The following is a 23,738-nucleotide window of genomic DNA, read 5'->3' as shown; positions in this document are numbered from 1 at the left end:
GGCTGTCAGTGACAATCAGTGGAGTAAGCATTTCTGACTAAGTGAGGTGAACATCCTGTAACTATTTCTGCAAGACAGCAAAACCTCAAGGAGGGCTGCAGCACATAGATGTGAGGGCACAAGAATTTTGTAACAGAATAATGTGACAGCTAAAAAACAAACAAACAAACAAGATGGGGAAGCTTGTCCCATGATGTGAGAAAGTATATGTTGTTGCAAGACCATTCTCACACAGGCATGTGACTGCCATTTGGACTACTGACAAGAAGGCAAGATAAAGGGGAAGTTACAATACACGATAATTGCTTTGGGTTTTTGTATTTATTTATTTTATTTTTAATTTTCTAGGATATAACCATTCAAGACAAGGAAAAATTTTAGCCAGTTGGTAAAGTTCTGGCAGGGATGGGTTCCACTTTCCTGAAGTAGAGCAGCCCCTGTCCAGAATTTGCTGTCACTTATTTTTGTCCAAAATAGCATTTTAACCTGTTGGAAAATACTGTGCAGGCATATCATCATCTAAGCAGTTTGCATGTGCATGACAGTGAGCAGACATTCCTTCCAGCAGGCAGGATCATGGCTGTTGGCAACAGGGCTCATAGCTGTGTCCATCCTGCCATGGAGCTCAGGGAACACAGGAGTGAGCACAGCCTGGCAATCCATCCTCCTTGGCAGAAGATGAGGGTTCTCCAACCCATGCTGGTCCTACACCCCTCAGCACCACTTTGCCAGCATTTCTGAGCCCCTACAGTGAGCTGTTCTCTTAGAACCAGTGCCAGCTTGTGAAGAATGCCCTTCTCCTATCCACTGCCCTTTCACAAGTCATGCTGCCTCCTCAGTTTTGCAAACGTAGATAGTAGTGCAGCAGGCAGCAAGAAAAGCAATTCCTCTGCCCCTTTCTGTGGGGGCTACAGTTTGGGACAAGGAATGAAGGCAAGAGAGAAGCTAAAGAAATTATTTTCCAAGGAGAGCCTTAGAAAGAGGAAGCACAGTGATTCCAGCCATTAGCTGTTTCCTCCTTTCTGTCTCTTTGAAAGCCTGGGAAGAAGCGTGGCTTTGAGGGATCCCTCGCACCGCCTCCATTTTGCTTCTGGAGGAAGAGTTATTTGTTGGCCAGGATTCATGCATGGACAAACGGCCCTGCGGGAGCCAGACAGGATGGTTGAGGCACAGAACTGCTATCACTGGGGCAGGGTGGGGCAGGGAACAGGATGGGAAAGGCTGCTATTGGCAGCATTTTATGTGATCTTTGGCAGTGAACACGAACACATTATTTGCAAGGAGGGCTAGAATATCTTAGCATAAATGAGGGTCCCTCTACACAGATGGCCTCGGAGCAGTGCTTCTGAAGGTCTCTGGGGAACAGGTTCTGTCCTCTGAGTTCAGGCTATTGCTGTCAGCCCCGCAGTGCAGGCCCTCTGCCCCCTGACCAAGGGAAACAAGATCCCACAGGCTGGAATGCGCAGCAACACTGTTGGCGACCACATACAACAAAGAGAAGCAGAAGGCAGGCTACAAAAGGGCATTTGCGTTCGTGCTGGTTTTTTTTTTAACCTTTTTCTTAACTTTATTATTTTTTTTTTTTAACAAAATTGCATTACAGCAATTTTTACAGTCCAAAGCAGAAGGATGTTTTATCAGCGGTCAGGGCTGGTAGATATAAAGCAATATCAGCACTTTGCAAAAACAAAAAAACACCACACCAACCAACCACAGCCACAAGAGACCCCCAACTCCCTCCCAGAGGCCTCCCCGCCCCCTCCACCCCAGTGCCCGCCCCCTCCGCCTCAGTGCCCGCCCCTTCCCGTCTAGAGGCCGGGCACAGGCGCCGCGTTCGGATCGCTGTGGTTTTCGCTGCCCCCTCGGTCGCGCCGCCGCCTCCGGGCGCTATGGGGGCCCGGCTGGCCGTGGTGGTGCTGACGGTGCTGGTGGCTCCCGAACAGAACGCGGCCTCCCACCAGGAATGGCCGTCCGCAGGTAACGGGCCGGGTCGGGGGTTCCCGCTGAGGAAGGGCTGGGGGCGGCGGATCGGAGTGGAGCGGATACCCCACGCCCACTTCGTTCCGCCTGCGGCGGCAGCGGGAAAATGGAGGCTGTACCCGGCTATCACCCGGCACGGAGGGCTTAGGAATCGAGGGGGCCTCGTGCGAAGCAGTGTCGGGCCGGCAGCAGCCGCTTCCCGGTCAGGGTTAGGGTGCGATCCTCGTGTTGTGGCAAGCTGGGAATTTAAATGAAGGGTGGGGAGCGCGCAGTTAGGAGTTCATGGCCTAGAGACCTATAGCCGCGGGTGCAGGTCGCTTCCAGCCACACGTGGGGCTGGAGGTGCGCTCAGACCCACGAGCAACGTCCGGCCTGGAGTCTGAGCAGGTGGGACAGTGACAGATAAATAAACATGGGAGAAATAGTCGGATCTGCGAGTTCCACTTCCCTCCGGGACAGTTTGGTACCATCGGAGAGAGCCGTCTCATGTAATGGCTCACATCTGAATAAGGTGCACTTTATTTCTGAGTATTGAGAATTGCACAGAGCTCAGTTACACTCTTGGCATGAGTTTGAAAGCAGAGGCATGCCTGTGCAGTAGGTGAAAGCAGCAGCGCTCCGCTAAGCCCTACCCTCACAAAGAGATCCATATACCTTGAATAACCGCCAGCATGTGATCACAGAGCTGTTGTTTACGTGTCTCGGGATTGTATGGCTGTGCAGCTGCTGGAGCTTCATAGCAGTCAGGCGTGGGCAGCTCTGGCACTGGGCCATACTGGGCGGGATTGGGAAAGATGGCTGGGGCTCACTCACTGGGCGATGGGGCTGTAAGACTTGCAGCTGATATCCTGCAGGACACCCATCTTGCCGAAATCCAGGCTTACTCAGCACAGCATTTGCCACAGTAGGGCTGCTATGGGATAGCTGATATACATCAAGCTTTCTAGAGAAAACTGAACACTTCCTTTCTATACAAGTGCAGCAAACCCTGAAAGGAGCAGCACATACTTCTGAGCTGTGTTTTGGCAACACAAGCAGGGGTTTTCCTGGTGACTAACACTGAGGTTAGTGATAGCCTCAGTAACTGAACCATTCAGAGACTCCAACATTTAAGCCAGAAATTAAAGTTTAAGCTAACAAAAAACATGATGAAGGGAATTCTAACAGGTATCACTGTGTATTAGATCAGTGAAGAAACAGGTCGTACCTGTACTGACAAATTGTTATTACACAGAGGCAAACAGATGTGCTGTCTTAAATAGGAAAAATGTGAATAGGAGAATGGGAATCTTGAAACGTGTTTATGATGCTCTGTTAAGATTGGCTACTTTCTGCAGGCTCAGGAGGGCTTTCAGTGTCCTGGTAGCATGTGATATGCATAATTCAGGCGATGAGGAAGTGACCTTCTGTCAGTTATCTCTTGCCCCAGGTTGCAACTTTTCCTTGAAAAGGCAGTCAGCAGTTATCTGAGTAGCTGATAACTACATGAGCTTGGGACTCATGTCAGCCTCAGTCTGCTGGTGACTCATCGGTGCAGCGGGGCTCTTGGCCTTGGGAACTGCTTGTATTTCTGTATCCTGGATGAGGCTTCCGATCAAGGTTACAGTAGCAGGAATAGACAGAGACTATGATACAGTGTCAGGTGTGTCTTGCCAATTGGAAACAAGTCTTCCAGACTGTGTGTGTACTTCACATTTGTGGCTGACCAGCGTGCGTGGTTGTCCTTTTGGCTCTTATTACTGGCAGTTGTAGCAGTTCTTCTCAGCTGCAGATTTTCTAATAGAGCTCTATTTAATTATTTACTTTAATAACAGCTCAGAAAAAAAACAAAACAAAACTGTAATAGGATGATAAAAGCAGGGTTGCGGAGTCTTTGATCACAGCAAATGAAAACAAACCCAAAATGCAGCATTCACAGGTACAGAAATGAAGGAAAAGAGCTGCTTACCTTTAAAAGGCCTCAGATAGGCAGGGACTTCTAGCAAGACATGCTCTCACCTCCACTGCCAACCCTTAAATGAGGTCTGGGAAGGGGTGGATCCTGGTTCCACCCCTTCCAGTCACTCAGGTGCACTGCATTCACCTGAGCTCCCCTGGGTTTGCTCTGTCTTCCCACCAGATACTCAATCACTGGTTCAGGCTGTGACGTAGCATTTTCACTATGACAATGAATGTATAAAACAGTATTTAGATTTTACTGTCAAAGCAGTTTTTAAGATGTCCATCTTGTGTAACTTCCTGGGGTTGTCTTATATATATATGTATATATATGCACACACACACACATATATATATATTTAGGACATTGGTCTAGGTCTAACTCCTGTTCATACAGCATATTACCTCCATGAGCTTTCAATCATAAATAGCAATTTTAAAAGCACTGTGGGACAGCTTAAAATGTTACCCCTGATCTTTGTACTCTTTTCATCTGTAAATTGGGTGTGTTTTCCTTCTTGAATTCAAGATCCTTCTGAGAACTTCTGATAGAACCTTCTGCACTGAAATGCTGTTGCAGTCTCTAATTCAAGCTGTCTTTAAATAGCTTCATTAAAAATGTACCACCAAGGAATAGGAGTGGTGTTACAGGAGAGGTGTATGCCCTGAGCTTCTTTAGAGGAACCTGCAAACCTCCTGGTGCATGCTACATGGTTGCTGTCACCTCCTGGTGGCTAGACAGGTTGTAGGATCAACATCCTCTGCACCTTGCAGCCTGCTGCCCACATGCCCTGCTCCCTGTCGCAGTAAGCCTAGTGCTAGGGTGCAGGTTGCTCACCTTCAGGCTGCTCTCAGTCTATTCCCCGGGATACAGGCTGCCTTTGTTCAACATTCTGATTGTTCTTCCATGGAGTGGAGATTTGGATTAAATGTTGGGGAAGTTTTTCACGGAGGGCAGTGAGGTGCTGACACAGGCTGCTCAGAGAAGCTGTGGATGTCCCATGCCTGGAGGCACTCTGGGCCAGGTTGGATGCAGCCTTGGGCAACCTTATTTAGTGCCTGATTTAGTGGTTGACAGCCCTGCCAATGACTGGGGGACTGGAACTGGGTGGTCTTTGAGGTCCTTACAAGCCTAAGCCGCGGTGATTCTCTAATTGCTGAGGTCTTGCAGAAGTGTTCTTGGGTTCGTGCAGATTTACCTGGACTTTCTGGCCTTTTCTTCCCCTTCAGTAGTGTTGATGGCTAAGGAGAAACAATTTTTTTTAATATATTTGTGGAGGCACCAAGGCTGCTGCCCTTTCTGAGTGCTGTTAGCATGGATGTATGAGCTCAGATGGAGCATAGGGCTGACATAAGGAGGCACGCTGTTTTCCTAGCCAGCAACCCAGAGGGATGGATGGTTCACTTTGTAAAGGTTGTCAGAAAAGCAACAGAGTCTTTAGCAACCATGGTTTTGCACAGAAACAGGATTAGGTATATGTGTTATGGAACAACATTCAAGGAACCTTAGGTCTATGGAATAAAGGGAGAGGGTAAGCCAATGAGATCTATTTTTTCTTTCAACCTGACTAAAAGGAAGTAGATATCTTTGGATTTTGAAGGTAAAGAAAAATGTCAGAAAGTAAAGACAGGAGTAACGAAAGGCTAAAAGCATGTACGAGTGTTACCTGAGGGTGACTTGGAAGATGAGCACCTAACAGAGAAGAACAGAAGTGGGAATGCAACCACAAAGCTGATATCAGCAAACTCACACCAACATCAGTTTAACCAGCATAACCAAGGCACATAAATCAGAGAGCAATGTTGGCATTTACTTGTTCATATATAAACACTGCAAACTAACTAATGTTCATGTGCTGGTGGCAGAGACCTCTGCAGATGTGATGGGTACTGTGGTGTGTGTATAAAATCTTCTGAAGTGTGCGGTTATCTTCATTAAAATATTAGAACTTTGGAGACTTCTGTGTCTTCAGCAAACTTGCATAGTGGGCAGGAAGGAAATGCATATAGGAGATTAAAAGCCACTGAAAGACTTTAACTCTACTGTGTGTATCTGCTGCTAGGTTTCAGGCTGCTAGAAATAATACATATATTTTAAAATGCCTTCCAAAGAAAAATGAACCTAGCTTACCAAAGAAGCGTGCCTAGCCATGTGCTGTAGCAAAATAGCTCACAGAACTAATCTAGTACTAGCACACACTTATATTATATAGTGCTGTCTCAAAAACATCAGTCATCCCAGCAAATGCTTGCTACTAACTACAAGGTAAACCTTGTTCTATTTATTAAAGTATTATATTGTCTAGAGGGCAAGGTGGATAAGGCTAATTGCAGGCAGAAATCACCACATTTTGGACTGGATGTGAACCAGAACTATTTGAATGTCTTATACGGTGCAGTATGATTTGCTTTACTGGTCATTTTTCTGCTCGCCTTTTCCATACTTAGTTCTCACTGTTGCAATTTGTGCCTTGAGTGTTGCTGTGTTTGTGTTTATTCTAAATCAGAAGTTTTGTATTTGAAGAGTAGCTCTGTGTCAGCCACTACCGCCTTCCCTAGTTGCGCATGCTGGACAATGAAAGAGAACAGCTCGTGATGTGTTTAAAAAATATGGCTGTTTCACTGCATGTTAAATTAAATGGTGTTCAAAGAAAATATTGTGGCATTTATTTGGCAGTATGGTAGAGCTTTGAAAATGCAGTGCACTTGGTGCAGGAGTAGAATGTGGCTGGGCTGTCCCAGCCTGTGCATACATGGGGGGAGGGAAGGGGAGAGGGGGCAGGAAGGAGACATCATTAGGAGACAATTTGAGGAAGAAGGAACTTTGAACTAGATGCTAAAGATTCTTTAGAAACAAAAAAAAAAAAAAAAATAGGGGAGGTTATAAACCTGAAGAAAAGAACTAAAGTTGTCTGGTCGAGTCATTAAAAGTAGATTAGCTTATCCATTTTCTACTCCCATTTTGAGGGCCTGTGGTCTAATCTGCTGTAATGCTGAGCCCCCACTTCCACATCTTACACTGCTGCAGCTTAAGCTAAGTAAGCTATTGCTGGTTGAACTGACAAAATGGTCGTTGGTGACTCAAGTGATCAGGACTTGTTTGCAGGCAGAGATTGTGTCTTCTGTGTAAATAACTAGTGCAGTTAGGAAAAGGAGATGATCTTCCAGGCCTTCCTTGGTTTTATGGTAGAACCAGCAACCCCCAAAATTAAACACAAGATGAGAACTATTTACACTGAAGTTTCTATCTATTTATTAGACAATCAGAGACAAGACAGACAGTGCCTGCAGAGAATAAGGGAAAAGGAGCAAAGGTGTCATCCCTTTGGAAAAGAGAGGGAGATAGTTCTTGGCCTGTGACACGTGGCAAGGTGAATGAGTTCAAAGAAGATGTGCTATAAACCTGCTTCTCTACTGGTTTTGCTCTTACTTAGCGTTAAGAATTTTAGCTGCTCAGCCTGTGCTGAAGGGTGTGTTTTTGGTCTGTCTTTAAGGATATGGAGTGGAACATAAGAGGTGAAGTACTAGTTCATGGGAGATACTACTTGGCTGACATCATTAGAAAGAAAGTTGTTAATAGTAAGGATGCAAAGGATGAGCTGGTGGTCTGTGTGTCTCTTGCTCCTGCAAGTGATCCAAGTCATCTTTATGGTGGCTGAGAAGGTGGTTTGGTTTGGTTTGGTTTGGTTTGGTTTGGTTTGGTTTGGTTTGGTGGCGTGGTTTGTGAAGAAGGCTGTCTCTTCAGGAGAAAGGCTTGTTTTCTGCTAGTTTCTGTCAGTAGTCTCATGGCATGTTAGAAGTCATCTCTGGGAGAAAAAGCAAAGAACTAAGCTGAGTAATCCTTCTTGGAGCTGGAGGGGTGGAGAGATGACTTGGTAGAGTTTCTCGTTGGTCACACTGCAGATTCCCACCCTGTAGATTTCCTGAGTATTTTGTTCCCGTGCCTTAGATTGGTAAGAGGGAATAATGCTCACTTCATTTATGGTGGTGTTGGGAAAATACTTCAGTAGATCTAAATGCATTTGCTGACTTAATATAGCGATAAGTGCCATATAAACATTTAGCTGGAATAACAACTCATATAAGAGCCACATTTAAATAACTAAGTCATGGAGGTGCTTAGTGATTCGAATTAAAGAAAATACTCAAGACTGTTCATTAACATCTGTGTACAGAATAGGATAAAATGTGGGGGCAGGAAAAAGCATAAGGGAGGAAAAAGCAAAGTGTTGTGTAATTGAACAGCTAAATCCGTGTAGCTTCTACTGATGATTCAAATATCTCCTAGGATTTCCTACTCCTCTGCTAAAAGCTCTTCTATTCTTACGATAGCACACAACAGTGAGATTTCATAAGAGTTACTACCTCAAGTATTTACTTTTTGGGACGCCATGTGACATCTGTGTGCCTTGACACCTCTTCTGTTGATTTGTCACCTTTTTTTCTTGTGGTTGAGAAATTGATGATTGTGTTCCGTTTTTCCAATAACTGAACACCACTTTCACACAGGCTGTAGAATAACCAAACCGCAGCACCGTTCGCAGAGTGACGTCTATTACTTGTATCACATCTTCGTGGTTAATAGCATATCCTAGCCTCTCTGTATTACTTTCTGCAAAGTGCTGTCTTTGTGGTCTTGTTTTCAAGACATGAAAATTGTTTACTTTCCCTCAGTAAATTACAAAGTAAAGTGAGAACATTTCGCTTCGTGAGAGGTTACGAACAGGCAGGTCAAATACGAGCTATCTTTCATCATCTCACAAAACCTAAATTAACAGAATCAAACACTGTGAATCAGACGTCAAGAAGCTAAGACGTGACAGATAAAATAGTTGAGTAACATACCGGGTCATGTAATTTTCCTTCCCCTGCAGCTGCTCCCCTGTACCCCTGCTGCTGTTGGTGCTCAGGACAGAAGTTAACTGCGTGAGGAAACTATCAGTGCTAGTTCTTATTTTTGTGTCACTTATTACCTCACCTCTAGCGTTATTAAATGTACTTCAAATGATCTCTTGAGTGTGGAGCTACATGCTAGCTTTGGTGTTCAAATTCCTTACAGATGTTAGTAGCTTTTTATTATCACACACTTAAAAATAAATACTGCTGGGAACATAAATATATCAGTGTCAAAAGCTTTACCCAGCAGACCTACTGTCTTTTGACAAGGCTGTGTTAGGAGACATTAGGGCCCCCTGGAGTGCAGAATAACATCCCCGTGTAGCCCCATCTGTGATTCAGCTCTGAAGAGCGACAGAAATCTGCAGGAGTTGGGCTAATCTCCTCTAACTTCAGAACACTCACAGTGCCTGTCCTGGTTTGTCTGTGTAATACTGACATAGCTGTGTCATTGTCACAGCTGATGAACCTGATAAGCTCTATCCGGTGGGTTTGTTTTCAGTGGGCATGAGTTATCAGAGGTTTTGGGTTGCAAACAGGAAGAAAATGTCTCTGCAGGCCAAGAAAAGTAAATCAGCACGCAGGGCTGAAATGTGTTTGTAGTAGTGGCAAACAGGGTCTGTTTAGGGGGAATAATCTCCAATTTTTAAGTCTAATTTTTCTGGCCATTTCTAGCATGTTGCCTTTTCCAAATAATAAAGTAATATATTTGACAGTTCCTGTGTTTTACTAAGTGCAATTGTTTTGTTTCTTCCAGTGCCTTTACCAAATGAAACTTCAGTCATATCCAGAAATTTCAGAACTTTCTTGCACTGGCAGTACCCATCTATGTCTGAAACTCCTCATTTCGTTGTGGAGGTCAAGCCTTACCTGTAAGTTCAGATTCTTTCACCATTTTCTGCACCTCCTTTTTCCTTTAAGTGCAAAAACAATTAGTCTGTGGAAAACAGTTTTGTTTTTTTGTCCCAGAGTCCAGTAGGATGGAGGTTTCCTAAGTGTAACTTAAGCCAACATTTGTCAAATTATAACATAGTTAAGACTGGAAGGGACTTGTGGAGGCCATCTGATTCAAGCCCCGCTCAAGCAGGGCCACACAGAGCAGGGTGCCCAGCACCGTGTCCAAACAACTTTCAAAGATCTCCAAAAAGGAGACTCCTACCTGTGCCACACACCCACACTGTTATTTGTTCACAGGCAGCGTACTGTTCAATATTGTCCCATGGTGTATTAATAGTAGCTTTTTCTTGATCTTCCTACAGCTCCGGCGAGTATAGGACTGTCTCAACTTGTGTGAACATCTCAGCTACTTCTTGCGACCTATCAAAGGAAATAGAGGACATTTTTTTTTCTTACTGGTTTCGTATTAAAGCTATTGTTGGATCACAGCAGTCTCAGTACGTTGAGACAGATGAGTTTGTTTTGCAAAAGCATGGTAAGTTGCATCATAAAATAAAACTTGTAAATTTTCTCCCAGCATTTTCTTTTTATTTACTTATTTATTTTTTAAATTAAATAGAAGCACTCTTTGGTGCTGTATTATCATGTCTCATAAGGTCAGGAGTCCAGGGCAGAGTGAAACATGATGATTATTCAGTAGAAACTTCTGTAGTACTGCCTCTGGAGGGACTTGTTTGCCCTGTCACTGGCATATTTGAAGATCTTTTTAAAAGCTTCTCAGGGCAGAGAGGAGTGATGATAACTCTTCATTCTGTGCATGCTTCTCATGTGTTTGTCTGGTGGATCACTTACTGGGGTAGGGTAGGAAATTGCCCCCAAACACTGTGTACCTGTGGGCATCTAGAAGTTGTATTCAATTAGTAGGTGGTACTTGGACAGTGATGCCCCATTTAACAAGTTGGATTTCGTAATGGTAATTTGTTAGTTCCATTTTAGAAGCAGATTCACTAATGTACTGAAATTCCTCTTATTTCCCAGCATTGCAATTATATGATCTTAATAGCATTCAAATAAATGTATCGATCTCAATTCTCCACTGAGTTTTAGGAATACACTTAGCTTGTTTTATTGGATTTCTTTTTTTTAATACTACTTCAATAACTTTGGCCTAATAGCAAAGGTAAAATGTGTTGCAGGAAAAATTGGACCTCCAAAGCTGCATCTCTCAAGGCACGGTACTGAAGTCATAGTCGATATTTACTATCCTGAATTTCCATCTGTGGAGGCTCAGCCTTGGATCACAGATGTTTATTCACAGCTCTCATACTCGGTGATCTTTAGAAATAGTGAAAATGAGGTAAGTTTCAAAGTGAAAAATTAAATTTGAAATAAAAATGTGTGTTTTAAATATTTAACAGGGGGTTTGCTTCCCATAACACAACCCGTCCGCAGATACCAAGAAAGTAGTTGAATGTAACAGAATAATGCTGAAGTCCTAAAATGTGGGTCATGATGGAAGAGATGATTTAAAGGTCTGCATGTTAGTTATCTGTTTGCATGTCTTTTAACAACAGCCAGATAATTGCAGTATCTGTATACAAAATAGAAGGACGATGCGTCACATGAAGTTATTTCTACATACCTGCCAAAACATAGGTAATTTCACTTGTGCCCTTTTCACTTGTTTAGATAAACCTTTCACTTCACAAGGTTAACCTTCCAAGTATTGATACCACATTGCTTAAAAGTCACAGAGAATGGACTCTTGTATAATGATAGGGCATAGGTTAGAGTTACTTTTTGCATGCAATCAAGTATGTGCTTTGTAAGTGAACTATGAATGAAGGTGTGGGGTATGGATAGAGCATGTTTTGGATGCATCTGAAACTTGTTGATTAAAGCATCACAATCTCATCAAATGGAACATTTTAGGATAGTTCATAAATTGGCATCTGAAGTTTCCAGATGTTGCAAGGCATGTATCTATAGGAGCTACATGTAGTAGTGTTATTGTAGCATTGCAGAAGTGTTAGAAGATGCTGTAACATTTGTATTAAGTCAAATGGTGTAATAGGACCTTATTTTTATTTTTTATCTCTTTTTTTCTTTTAGAGCAGTACAAATTTCACTGTAATGGACTGTGAGATGAGTGAATGTAGCCTGCGCATCCCGGTTCCTTCTGAAGGTTCTACGTACTGTGTATCAGCAAAGGGACATTTTTATGATGATCTGATAGTTGGTGCCCCGTCAGAAGAAATTTGCATTTGGGTTCCTCTCGAGCAGGCTTGGAGTAAGCAGATTCTTAAATTGTACAAAGAATGTACTGAGTCTCATCAGAGATATGATACAGCAAGTTGTCCAAGCTGTGGTGCAGCCATGGAATCACTTGGATATCTGTGGGAGAGTATGAGAAAAGGAAAAGCGTGATCATTCTTTTCCAAATGCACTCTCCCAGTTCTAAAGGCTTTTAAGGGTTATGCATTTTCAAGAAACCTTGATTTTCCTGGGTACTTTTCTGACCTTGCTGGTATCTGAAAACTTGGTTTTTTTTGCATCTGATCACTGGTGTAATTAACAAATGACAAACGAATTGTTCATTGAGTTATATGGCTTTTGGAAAAACTGAGCCTATCTTCTAATAAATGGCATCTTGCTGAATCATATCACTGAAGAAAATGTGTGTGGACATTCTGGAGCTTAAAGTGATTCTGAATTTGTAATAAAATTGAGGTATCATCTGTTTTTTTTCTTAATTAAAGGGAATGAAGGCAGTTAGAGTCTCAACTTTGTATCTCTATTACAGTTTGTTTGTTTTTTAATTACTCCATCATGGTTCAACACTTCACTGGGGAAAAGAGAAAATTTCTAGAAGGAGTCATGTATTCTTTTTTTTTCCCCCGTATGCACAGGAAGAGCAATGTGATTGAGGGGGAAAACTGAGGGAAATTGGACTAGTGGACTCCTGTTAGGTTTAGATAGCAATTCTGCCTTGTGGAAAATTTCACATTTCATTATTGCACAAAGGTTATGTGCAGCAATTCTTATGTCAGTTAATAGGATATCACATGGAAAATGTGTTGTTTCTTTAAAAAACATCTGTCCCCATACGGAATTGCTAAGGAGGAAAAAGAAACAGTTCTTAAATTCCTTCACTTTTGTAAAAGTGTGACTGTTGTATAAATTGAAAATCTTTTGTTGTAATTTATTTTGCGTAACGTTTTAGAAGTTCTCTTGAGTGGGGGGGAGAAAAGTAATCGATTGAGAAACTTACATGTTGTTTTCTAAAGGGTACAGTATTTATTTTCCAAACTTCTTAATGGAATTTGTTCTACCTTCCTAGGTGCACAAATTGCTATAACTGTATGTACAATTATAGTGATTGTGGGACTGATTTTGACGGTACGTTGCGGCTGCAAGAAACTAAGGAAGAAAAACATAAAGCTGCCAAAGTCTTTGGTAAGTTTAGCCTTGTTATCTATGTCATATTTTTAATCTCCAACTGGGTAATTTTTTTTTATTACAATAACACCTTTATGGACGCTTTGGTTGTTCATACCACGATCACATCAAAGTTCAGAATTTATACCAGTCTTAAGAGTCTGATAGCTTGTAGAATCAGTTGTCCCATATTGACTGTAGGAATAGACTTCGGTCACTACTTAACTGAAGTTACATTACTTGATCTGTTTTGAGAACTTAGTTCCCAAAAACTGTGTGTGTGTACATAGAAAGCTTTGTATTCACTGTCGTAGCAGAGACACGAGAATTACTGAGGTTACAAGATACTTTTTGAGGTAGTCTTGTTTTTTGCTCAACTGGGTTGCCCTGGACTTCGCCCGCTGGAGTTTTGAACATCTCTAAGGAAGGAGACTCCACAACATGACCAAGCAACCTATCCTAGGGTTCTAATGACTTTGCAGTAAGATTGTTTTCTTATGCTCAGTTAGGATTTCATATGTTTGATTTTTGTGCCCGTTGCCTTTTGTCCTGTCACTGGATGTACATGAGATTCCTTCATTACATAGTAATATTGTAATACTGCTGAGTTATTACAGTGTTCTTAGTGATTTGCAAAGTAAGAAGTTAAAAAAAGAAGTAATAACACTGTAGGAAAAGAGAGGAAAAAGTGCTTGGGGAAATTGGTTCTCACAGTGAGCAGTTACAGGGAAGAGGGTCAGCTCTGCCTTGAAAGCTGTCTGCAGAGTGCTTGAAGAGCAGTAGAAGCCTCTGTGCTTTCTTGTCAAGCAAGAGTGAATGTCTGGCAAGTATCATTATACTATCCTTATGGTGTCTTGTTAGTTATAACAGCTGAACAACCAATAGCAGTTGAAACAATTTTCAAGAACTGTCGTGTAAAGTAGTTGTAATTCTTAAATGGTAATCATATCAAATGCGTATCTTGGCAGGTATAGTAATTAAGTTAATGAATAATTAATGCAAGCAATAATTTATATGAGTAAGTTTTGATGGATCTGTTACTGAACTTTTGTGCTTTACCTGGTCTTGTCTGAGAGTGAAACAGCTCAAGAGTTTTTCTGTGTGTCAGAAGGCTGTAGGCAAGATGTCCCACTGTAAGTCTGCAGCCTTCCAGTGATCTGCTTCAGTTAAATACCATATAATCAGGTCATTTGAGCAACTTTGAGGAGGCTGAAATTCTACACCAGAAGGCTGTCTTAGCTTCTGAGATCATACAGGAAAATAAGGAGAGAAAATTGTTGTCATTTAGATCACAAGAGCTTTGATAACGTTATTGTGATGCTGTTTAGGACCTCCCAAGAATGCCACGTCAGTCACATTCAGATCATTCGGTGTGGACATAGAATGGTCGCTACCATTAGAGAAAGTGTTAGTTTAAATGTTTGAAACACCCTTGTTCATAACAGGGTCCCACAAGAAACACAAATGTAGTGAAATGGGACAGATTCCTAACAATCATTCATGATGCTGGTGTACTGCTGGATGACAGGAATCTGATGCTTCGCCTGTCTAGCTGCAGAGAGACGTATTTGTTTTCATTCCGTTACTTCACAAAGAGTATTTCAAGAGGCTGTTTCCTTTCAGTCATGGTCTTCAGTCATTCCAACTTGTCCTGCATGTGGAAGAGGCTTCTAAGATTTATTTTTCAGGCTTCTGTATGACTTATGATGGCAGTTTATCCACTTTAAGAGGAGGCAGTCCTTATTTTACTGATAAGCTGTGGGTATCTTTGTTTACTTGAACTTTGCTATGTTTTATTCCGTGTCTCTTATCTTTAAATGGTGGAAAATGTTTTAATAGGAAGAGAACGCACTAACTCCATAAGGCAAAGCCTCATCAAAATGCATTAAATTGCATTTTGATCTCATGCTTAAGTCAGCTTTTCTGCAAGCTGCAGATGCTTTTTCTGAGTGTGAAGGGGTGACATGGTTGTGTTCTCTCAGTGTATTTGCATAGCACTTAGAAATAGGTTCAATTTGTGACTGGATTTTTTGGTTGTGAGCATTACATTATATGTATTTTTGATTTGAAGAAACCGTAATTGCTTGTCTCTGTAGATTTTATTGATGGTATTTGGCAGAAATAATTACCGTCTTCAAAGAAAAATTGTTGTTTCATTAACATTTGTGAAAGATTTTTTTTCCCTATGGACACTCAGAGGACATCAATGTAGTTTCTTACTTGCATATTCACCCAGCATTAATTTGTTGTGAAACCATGCCAGGACTGTGTAGATTTCAGTGTTTTAATATGGTTTGGAATAGATGTTTTAAACGCTCTTCCAGAAAACCTGCTCCTGAAAGTTGGTGGGAATGTGTAGGTAGACAAGCCCTTAGTAAAACTGCTGACAGCACTGCCTGTTACTGGTGGTATGCACAAAGGAAAAATATTAACTCGTCTATGGTAAACACTTGTTTTTAGATAGTAACCCATATCATCATAGTATCATAGTATCGTGCGAGTTGGAAGGGACCTTAGAGATCATCGAGTCCATAATTGCACTTCTTCCTGGAGGTGCTTTTAGTATTATTACAGTAATTGTAAGATTTGTCCGTTCTTTTCTTCAAAGCTAGTAATGAAGGCGTAAACTGCTAAATTGCATTGTAAATCCATGACTAAGTGACTCTCAAAGAACCTTTGCTACCAGGAAGCCCACAAGGGTTTTTCCTTTGTGTGGCTTCCTTCTTTTATAGAACAGAAGTGTCTAGTACCACAGACAGAAAATTGATTTCTTCTTCATGGACACAGGTCTTGGATGTAGTTGTACAGAAGGACTGATTTTATTCTTGGGGGTCTTTCTCTAGGCATTCCCAGCCAGCACTGTGAGATGCAGCACCTTTGTAGAGTACAAGGCACTCTCTTCATGTATTTTAGGCCTAAGGCTTTAGAAGTGCGAGAAAATTGTAAAGGGACATAAATAAGAACTTATTTGAAGGTCCAAGTATTGGGAGGAGGGTAGAAATTTTACATGCAGCCTTTAGACATGGTTTCTATGCCACTTAATTTTAGTTCTGTAAGTATGCCATCTTAAATAACAAATTGTCTTCTCTTGTCTCTTACTGTGTGACTATTGGAGTCAGATTTTGCTACCGCCAATAAAAACCTACACACACTGGTCCCTTCAAAATCAGTTTAGGTATGGCATAAGTACATAGATATATGAAAAATTACTATGTGTACAGGCTTTGGAAGGATACAACGTGAATATCAACTGTTTGTAATGCTTAGTATCTGTGCAGTCTTGATTTGCATTCTGGTTTCTGCAGCTATCTTAAGCATCATCTTCTTATGAATGGGTAGCTTCCATACATAGATAGAACAACTCTGAGTGCTCATTATATAGTATTCTCACTGTTTCTATATAAGAAAATGAAGTTCTAGAGAGAATGATGGCTGAAGGGCAACTTGGTTGTAATGTGGCATGTTCTTAGTATTACAAGTCACCTTAATTAATAGTTGCCCAGTGGCAATCTTTGATTCCTAAACTGATTATCTCAATTGCATTAACACATCTGTTAGTAAAACTCACGTAGATGACAAGTAACTCTTTTCCAAGGGGCATGTCTTGCTGTGTTTTTTGTTTTCAGTTCAAATAATCTCATCGGTCATAGAATCATAAATAAAATGGCCTGGGTTGAAAAGGACCTCCAGTTTCAACCCCCCTGCCACGGTCTTTCTACTGCAGTTGTCAGCAGGAACATTGAGAGACACTGAGAACACTAGATCAGGCTGCTCAGAGGCACATCCAGCCGGGCCTTGAATGCATCCAGGGACAAGGCATCCATAACCTCCTTGGGCAACCTTGGGCAAGCATGATCCACCATATGCAATACCATAAACGGATATCAGGGCAACTGAGGGGGAAATTTGGGGGTTGAAGGGAGAGATGGAGGGAAGGTATCATCTCTAACGAAGTCAGCACACCATGCAGGTATTAGTGTAGAGATACAGCCTCACAACCTTCCAGTCAAGGAAGATGCTTGTAAAGCAGTCAGATTTGATCATTTGGTTGTGAAGGTGCTCTCAGTTCTTACACAAACAGAGATTGGCAGAGTCTTTTTGCCTATTAGGAGCTTTACTTAAAAGGCACTGGTATTCACTCTCTTCTAATCCCGACCTACATCTCTTTCTTCCCAATTTTTCTCCAACCTATATTTTTCAGTCAAATTACACTCTAGACCAAAAAACAGTGACCACTTGTATCTCATAAAGAGTTTAACTCACATGGTGTAGCTTATAGCCTGAGATACACATATATGACTAATTAGGAAATTTGGAAAAGGATTCTTGAATTGAGTAACCCTTTCTCTCTATGCTTTCTTGTAGTTTTCAAGGGCAACATTATACAGCTAAAAGTTTATCCTTATTTTTCATATATGTTGTTAAAAATAACTTAAATTGGGAGAATCTAAACAGCGTGAAGGCTTGTCTTAATGATTTAATGATTTCAAGCCTGGCCATTGAAGAACTTAATGTTTCTTACTGCAATAGAGTTTTCAAAGCAAAACTTTAAAGTCTGTTGTAGCGTTGAGTCAGTGCTTAGTGGTACAGGAGAAATAGCCAAGAAGTCTTCAGCATAAATGCAACCATTGGGAATGTGTGAAGGTTCTTAAATCACTGTGAAGATCTCTTTCCAAAGATCTTTTCCTTTCTGGTTGAGACACTTGCCACAAATATTAGTCATTACAAATTAGCTGCAGGGTATAAAGGATGTCCACAGCTAATTCAAGAGGAGGAGTCTTATATCATTTTCTTCTTTCGCTGTTTCTTCTTCCCCACTGTGAACTTCAAATGACTTTAATTTTAATGAGCGAAAATTACATGCATGAAATGGATTTGGTCCTTGCCACATATACTTGCATGTAGAAAGCATTTTGGAAAAGTTGCATAAAAGTATTAATGAAATAGTTGGAGTCATGGATACAGGCTGCTGACCTTGCCACATTCTCATTTTGCTAATTTCTGCTGAAATTGGTTGTAATTCAGTCTGTGTTCCAAACTTTTTTTTAATGCTCTAAACTTAACAGAAGTTAAAGCCACTGAATTAATAGATACATGGAAGTAAAAGTAATATATATTTTTCCTCACTTAAGGTCAGCGTGATCAGAAACCTGAATGCAGACAACAGCTTCGAATCAAGGTCAGAAGCAAAAGACATTTGTGCAGTAAGCGTCATGCCAGTCCCATCTGTGAGTGTCCCATCATCAGTGAATGACGATGAAGCCTTGCTGAATGTGGAGTCAGAAGAAGAGGCTGTTACTCCTGAGAATTTCAGTGAAGAAACATCTTCTGGTCCTCCTTTGGAGGCATCGGACAAAGTGGAAGAGACCTCTGTGCAGGAAAGTACAGAAGTACCTTCTGATGTTGAACAGAATCATAAGGAAAAAGAAAGTGATTTCATTTTTGATAGTAGCCAAACAGATGTATGTAGTAACTCCTCGGGTCCAGTGGTTTCTGCCACGGAAGTTCAACAAGCAGTCATTCCAAGCAGCTGTCCCAAGTTTTCAGGCTATGATAAGCCTCATGTGCCACTAGATATGTTGATAGATGTTGGTGAAGAACAGCCTGTGACTGCATACAGATCAACTGAACAACTGGGATAGCTGGAATGTTTAACCAGAGCTTGTAAACAGCAGCATTACTGAAGAGAACGAAGAGCCAGAGCTATGTTTTGGATGTCTACAGGATGTGTTTGTACTGATGGAAACATCATAGCCAGCATCCAACTTAATGCAATGGAATCTTGAAATGGAACTGCGAGAAGTGCCTGAAAACTGTATTATAAACTTTGGGGGAAAATTCATGGTAATTTGTCTCTTACAGAACAGTTCATGTGTAGGATATGGCCTACTGTTTCTTGCTTGAACAAAATAACTTTGTTGTTTGAGCAGTCAGTCCTCCATGAAGAGCAGAGGCTTTACTGGGGAGTGTAAAAAGAGCTGCTGTGTCACCTCTTTCCTTCTGTTTCAAATACTTTTCAAAGTAAATGAACTGAACGCTAAACGAGTCCTTGGTTATGATAGAGATATGCTAGAAAAATTCACCCTTTTTTGGAAGGTATTTTCTTCCTTATATTTGCATTCTCTGAAGTGCTTGAAGGGTACTAGGAAATCCTAGTATTTCCTTTGAGTAAGAATGTACCAGGAACTTTTTCCTGTGTCACTTAAGCATTTGATTCCTTGGCCAAGTACCAGTTGTTTATGCTCTTTTCTGCAACTGCAGACGTATACCAGAGCCATTACTTAGTACAGTTCAGTGAGTAAACATTAAACTCTTTTTTTTCCTTTCTTTCTTTTTTCTTTTTTTTTTTTTCTTTTTTTTTTAACTTCAAAGCACAGGCCTTGTGAAATGAAAAGCTGTTCTTTAACGTTTCTGTATGGCTGCATCCAGCTGCCTGTGTATGTTGTGGAAACGTTACATTTTTGGTAGCTCCCATATAAGCGTACTGGCTGGCCCTTATGGGAGTGATGGGAGGAAAAGAAAGAAGCATATAATAGGCACAGGCAGTTACACAGATTCTTTGGGAAGAAATAAAATGTATAAAAATGTATGTCTTCTTCCAGGGCATATTTTCCCCAAATCTCAGAAGAATGTGGGGTTTTCTAATAGAAACCAGCATTGCTTCTGACAAAAAGGTAGTAATTTTCATGACATAACTCAGGTATCATAAATCATAGAAGCATAGAACGACCCGGGTTGGAAGGGATTCCAAGAATCACAAAGTTCCAACCCCCCTGTTGCAGACAGGGCCAACAGCCTCCCTATTTAATACCAGACCAGGCTGCCCAGGGCCCCATCCAGCCTGGCCTTGAACATCTCCAGGCATGGGGCATTTGTAACCTCTCTGGGCAGCCTGTTTCGGCACCTCACTGCTCTCACAGTAAACTACACCAAACTGTAAATACACTGAAATACATCTCAAGACAACTGAAAAGTAGTGTAATAATTTGAAGTTCTTAAATCACTGTCATCTGCTCTGGATGTTGTCATGCAAGTTTATACTTTTGAGAAGTAAAAGATGTGAATTTTATATATTTTTTTCTATTTAAAAACTTTGTAAGTCTGATGCCTACAGATCAGTTATTTGTCCTCAAGTCCACTTTTGGTGGTGGTTTTATTAGTTCAAAGAAAAGGGATATTTTGACAGGTAGTAAAACACAGGCTTAAGGTATTGCATATAGAAAACTGTTTGTTTTAAAAGATTGTTTCTGTGGGTATATCAGAAATGTTTGCTTGTTACAGCAGGCTGTTTTAAAGGAAGATGTACTTTTGTCCATACATTTCTTGGTGGCGTGAGTATTCCTGATGTAGAGCTTACATGGCAGCTACTGGACTGCTTCCTTTCCTGCAGATGACTGACATTAACCACAACTGCATGTGCTCAATTCCCAAAGGCTTAAAGACAATAGCTGATTTTCCCTTTCTCTGTTCACAGGAAGATAACGGTTCCATTAGTAGTTTGGGAAAAACCAAATCAAACAGGCGAATTCTGTAACTATGGTATAATGGAGAACCCAGCTAGAAAGATTTCTGTGTTACTTGGCTGTGATTTGTTCCTTTGTTGTAGTCAAGTGTAGTAAGACCCTGTGGTAAGTTGTTTTTTGTCGTGTTTGGTTTCAGTTCCCAGAAGGCACTGTAAGTGAATTACTGCTCGGCGTCCACTAGCCTATAGAGATCTTTACTGCGGACATGAAGAGAACAACTCTTGGTGTTACACAAAAGCTTTAAAAACTAGAAGTAACTTGCAGCTGAACCTTCAGCTAAGCTGACTTCTCAGTTAATGGCATAGTTCACCACTGACACGTACTTAAAGAAGTTCTGCCTAGGAGATGTTTTGTGCGGAGCTTCAAGGTGCTTTCATTGTTTCATTGTCAGTTCTTTCGGGGTTTATTTGTTTATAAATAGGAACTGCCAGGAATACCTCAGGACTTGATAAATTTTAGCTAAGTGCCTAAATCTAACTTACCTCTGCCTCAAGGTTCAGAAGGGAAAAGCAGGGTCTTAGAAATCATTGGATTAGCTTATTTTTGGGAAGGAAGGTTGTGATCAGATATTAATTTGTTGAGTAACTCTTTCCTTTACTAACACTTAGCGTATTTCAGCTTAGCATACCTGGCACCTTATTTTCCTTCTCTCAGCTTCGTCCTGAACCGCTGCTGTACCCCAAGGAGATCAAAACTTAGCTGTTGTAGGTTTTCCGTTTAGCACGTCTGCCTCAAAACTGCTTTGTCACAAGTATGTAAGTTTTCCCAACAGCTGCAGTGTGAAATCTTTGTGGAGCAAGGAACACGGAAACGCCTCACCAGCCACAGCATTGCTTTGGCAGCTCTACAGTACCAAAAAATTGAGCCATGTCATTTTGAAGGTAGTATAGGTAATATTTAGCTACATGTTTTCATTTATCCATTGAATGTATTTAAATGAATAAGCTCATATTCTTTTGGTGAAGACATAGTTTGCTTAAGCTCCCAAATATTTGTTTATAGCACCTTGACAGTGGATATTAAGAAGCCTAACACTTGCAGGGTCAAAAGCACTTAACACACATGCTGCTTACTGACATAAAATATTAGCTATTCAGTATGACAAACAGGGAAGTTTTTACCACTTTGAGCTGTCTTGGGTGATTTTTACTCTTGTTGTGGCTGCTCAACATCCTTCTCTTCCTGTCTCCTACAGGTGATTTGGGAGTCGATGGAGTGTAAGATTTCAGAACATTCTGTTCTTTGTAAAACCATGTGCATCGCAGCCTTTGGGGCTAATGCCTCGCAACTTCTCTAAGAGCTGCTCTCACCATCCTTTTTGCACAGATGTTGTAGGGTTTTATACTCTATAGTTAGAGTCATAGAGTGGTTTGTGTTGAAAGGGACCCTTAGAGGTCATCTGGTCCAACTCCCCTCCAATAAAGTATTGCAGCAGTCTTCTGCGCTGGTGCAGAAGCGTAAAATGTTCTGGATTTATGATTTTTTCTACATAAATAATGTAGCTTAGAAATAGTCATTTACAAATCTGTTGGCATCTGTGAAATCCAAATATAGCGCCCGGGTTGCTTAGATAAGTTTGTATGTAATCCATCACTAGTTTGGATTCTGAGAAATGAGGGATCAATGCAAAAACCAATTTTTCTCAACTAAGGCTTGAAATAACTGAAATGGTGCCATGTAAACAGTTCTGTATTAGTGAATAGAGCTATTGCACTTAATTCATATTAGTAGTTTCAGCATGTCTTATCTTAAATGCACCTTTTCATCGAGCACTGGAACAGGCTGCCGAGGGGGGTTGTGGAGTCTCCTTTGGAGATATTCAAGACCCACCTGGACGCCTACCTGTGTGACCTGGTGTAGGGAACCTGCTTTGGCAGGGGGGTTGGACTCTATTATCTCTGGAGGTCCCTTTCAACCCCTACAATTCTGTGATTCTGTGATCTTCTGAGTTACTGAACCCAAAATACAGATTTCCTATAGTGACCTGCGTAGGGTTTTATTTTAAGTCTGGTTTTTAAAAATTCAGTCCTTTAAATAGAAAGTCCGTATTTATTCCTTCACTCTGTGTTCTCTAAATGGATGCAAGCAGTAGACTGTGTGGGACCTCCACAGGTCTGCAGTTTGTTGTTCATCTTCCCAGATTGGCGTTGCTCCACCTCCACATCTACCTGAAGACTCCACGATACCACCAGGCAATCTGCTCAAGTATTTGGCACCCTTAGAATGCATTTTCTTCATGTCTAGCCCAAGTCTTCCTATCTCCAGAAGCCATCTGCAGTGAGCCTGTCTCAGTTTTATTATCAGTGTAAATACATTGAAAATGTTTGTATATGGAATTAAAAAATCTGAAAAGACAAGCATGTGTGCTCTCCTTTTTCCTTCTGTCAGCTTCTGTGCTGAAGACTCACTCTGCTTTTGAAGTGTGCTCAGTTGACTCACTGTACGCAGCGTGTGCTTGAGCATTACTGAAAGTGAATAGACAGCATCGGGGTGTCTGTCTAACTACAGGCAATTACTGTATTCTAGTTACCAGATGTGTTAGTATGTAGAATACATTTTAAACCAGGGCTGCTGCTTGTTTGTTCTCAGGAGTTTGAGTGAAATACCACCTACAGTCAACGGTGATCCTCTGATCAAATGGGTTCATTGCTACAGAGTGGGGAAAGCCAGGTTTCCCTGATACTCATGCTAGCACCTTTGTTTGAAGCTCAAATAAACAGAAGGCTCTAAGATATGCATTGTTCACTATTTAATGGTGAACAAGTGCACTCTGATGTGTATCTTGGATATCAGATGTTACTGTCATGCTCATTTACCCAATGGAATTTAAAACAGTTTTGATTTCATTTGATCGGCAAATCTAGAATTTGCCATTTGAAGGTATTTTCTATTCCCTCCATCCACTTAACATTACGAATAGTGCTTTCTTCATGCTGCTTCCAGCTAAGAGAGTCACGCCTTAGGAATTGAGGTTCTCAGGCATGGCTGTACACATTCAGCTTGTTTTTAAACGTGCCCATTTGTGATTGGGCCAAAAGCTAATTTCTCATTTGTTCGTGCTGAAGA

At 41.3% G+C, this 23,738-nt stretch overlaps 1 protein-coding gene across 1 annotated transcript; it reads left to right on the top strand.

Moving 5' to 3' along the window:
- The first annotated feature begins 1,801 nt into the window (after positions 1–1,801).
- Positions 1,802–23,020, top strand: IFNGR1 (interferon gamma receptor 1). Its single transcript, XM_072333449.1, has 7 exons — positions 1,802–1,977; positions 9,572–9,686; positions 10,074–10,246; positions 10,908–11,068; positions 11,824–12,001; positions 13,052–13,167; positions 18,282–23,020. Exons 1-7 carry the CDS (start codon positions 1,890–1,892, stop codon positions 18,789–18,791), a joined length of 1,341 nt encoding a protein of 446 aa, XP_072189550.1. The 5' UTR covers positions 1,802–1,889; the 3' UTR covers positions 18,792–23,020.
- The last annotated feature ends 718 nt before the right edge of the window (positions 23,021–23,738 follow it).

This window comes from Excalfactoria chinensis, chromosome 3, assembly GCF_039878825.1.
Source record: "Excalfactoria chinensis isolate bCotChi1 chromosome 3, bCotChi1.hap2, whole genome shotgun sequence".
NCBI lineage: Eukaryota > Metazoa > Chordata > Aves > Galliformes > Phasianidae > Excalfactoria > Excalfactoria chinensis.
Note: the sequence above shows the minus strand (reverse complement) of the source record. Positions and strands in the feature narration are given on the sequence as shown.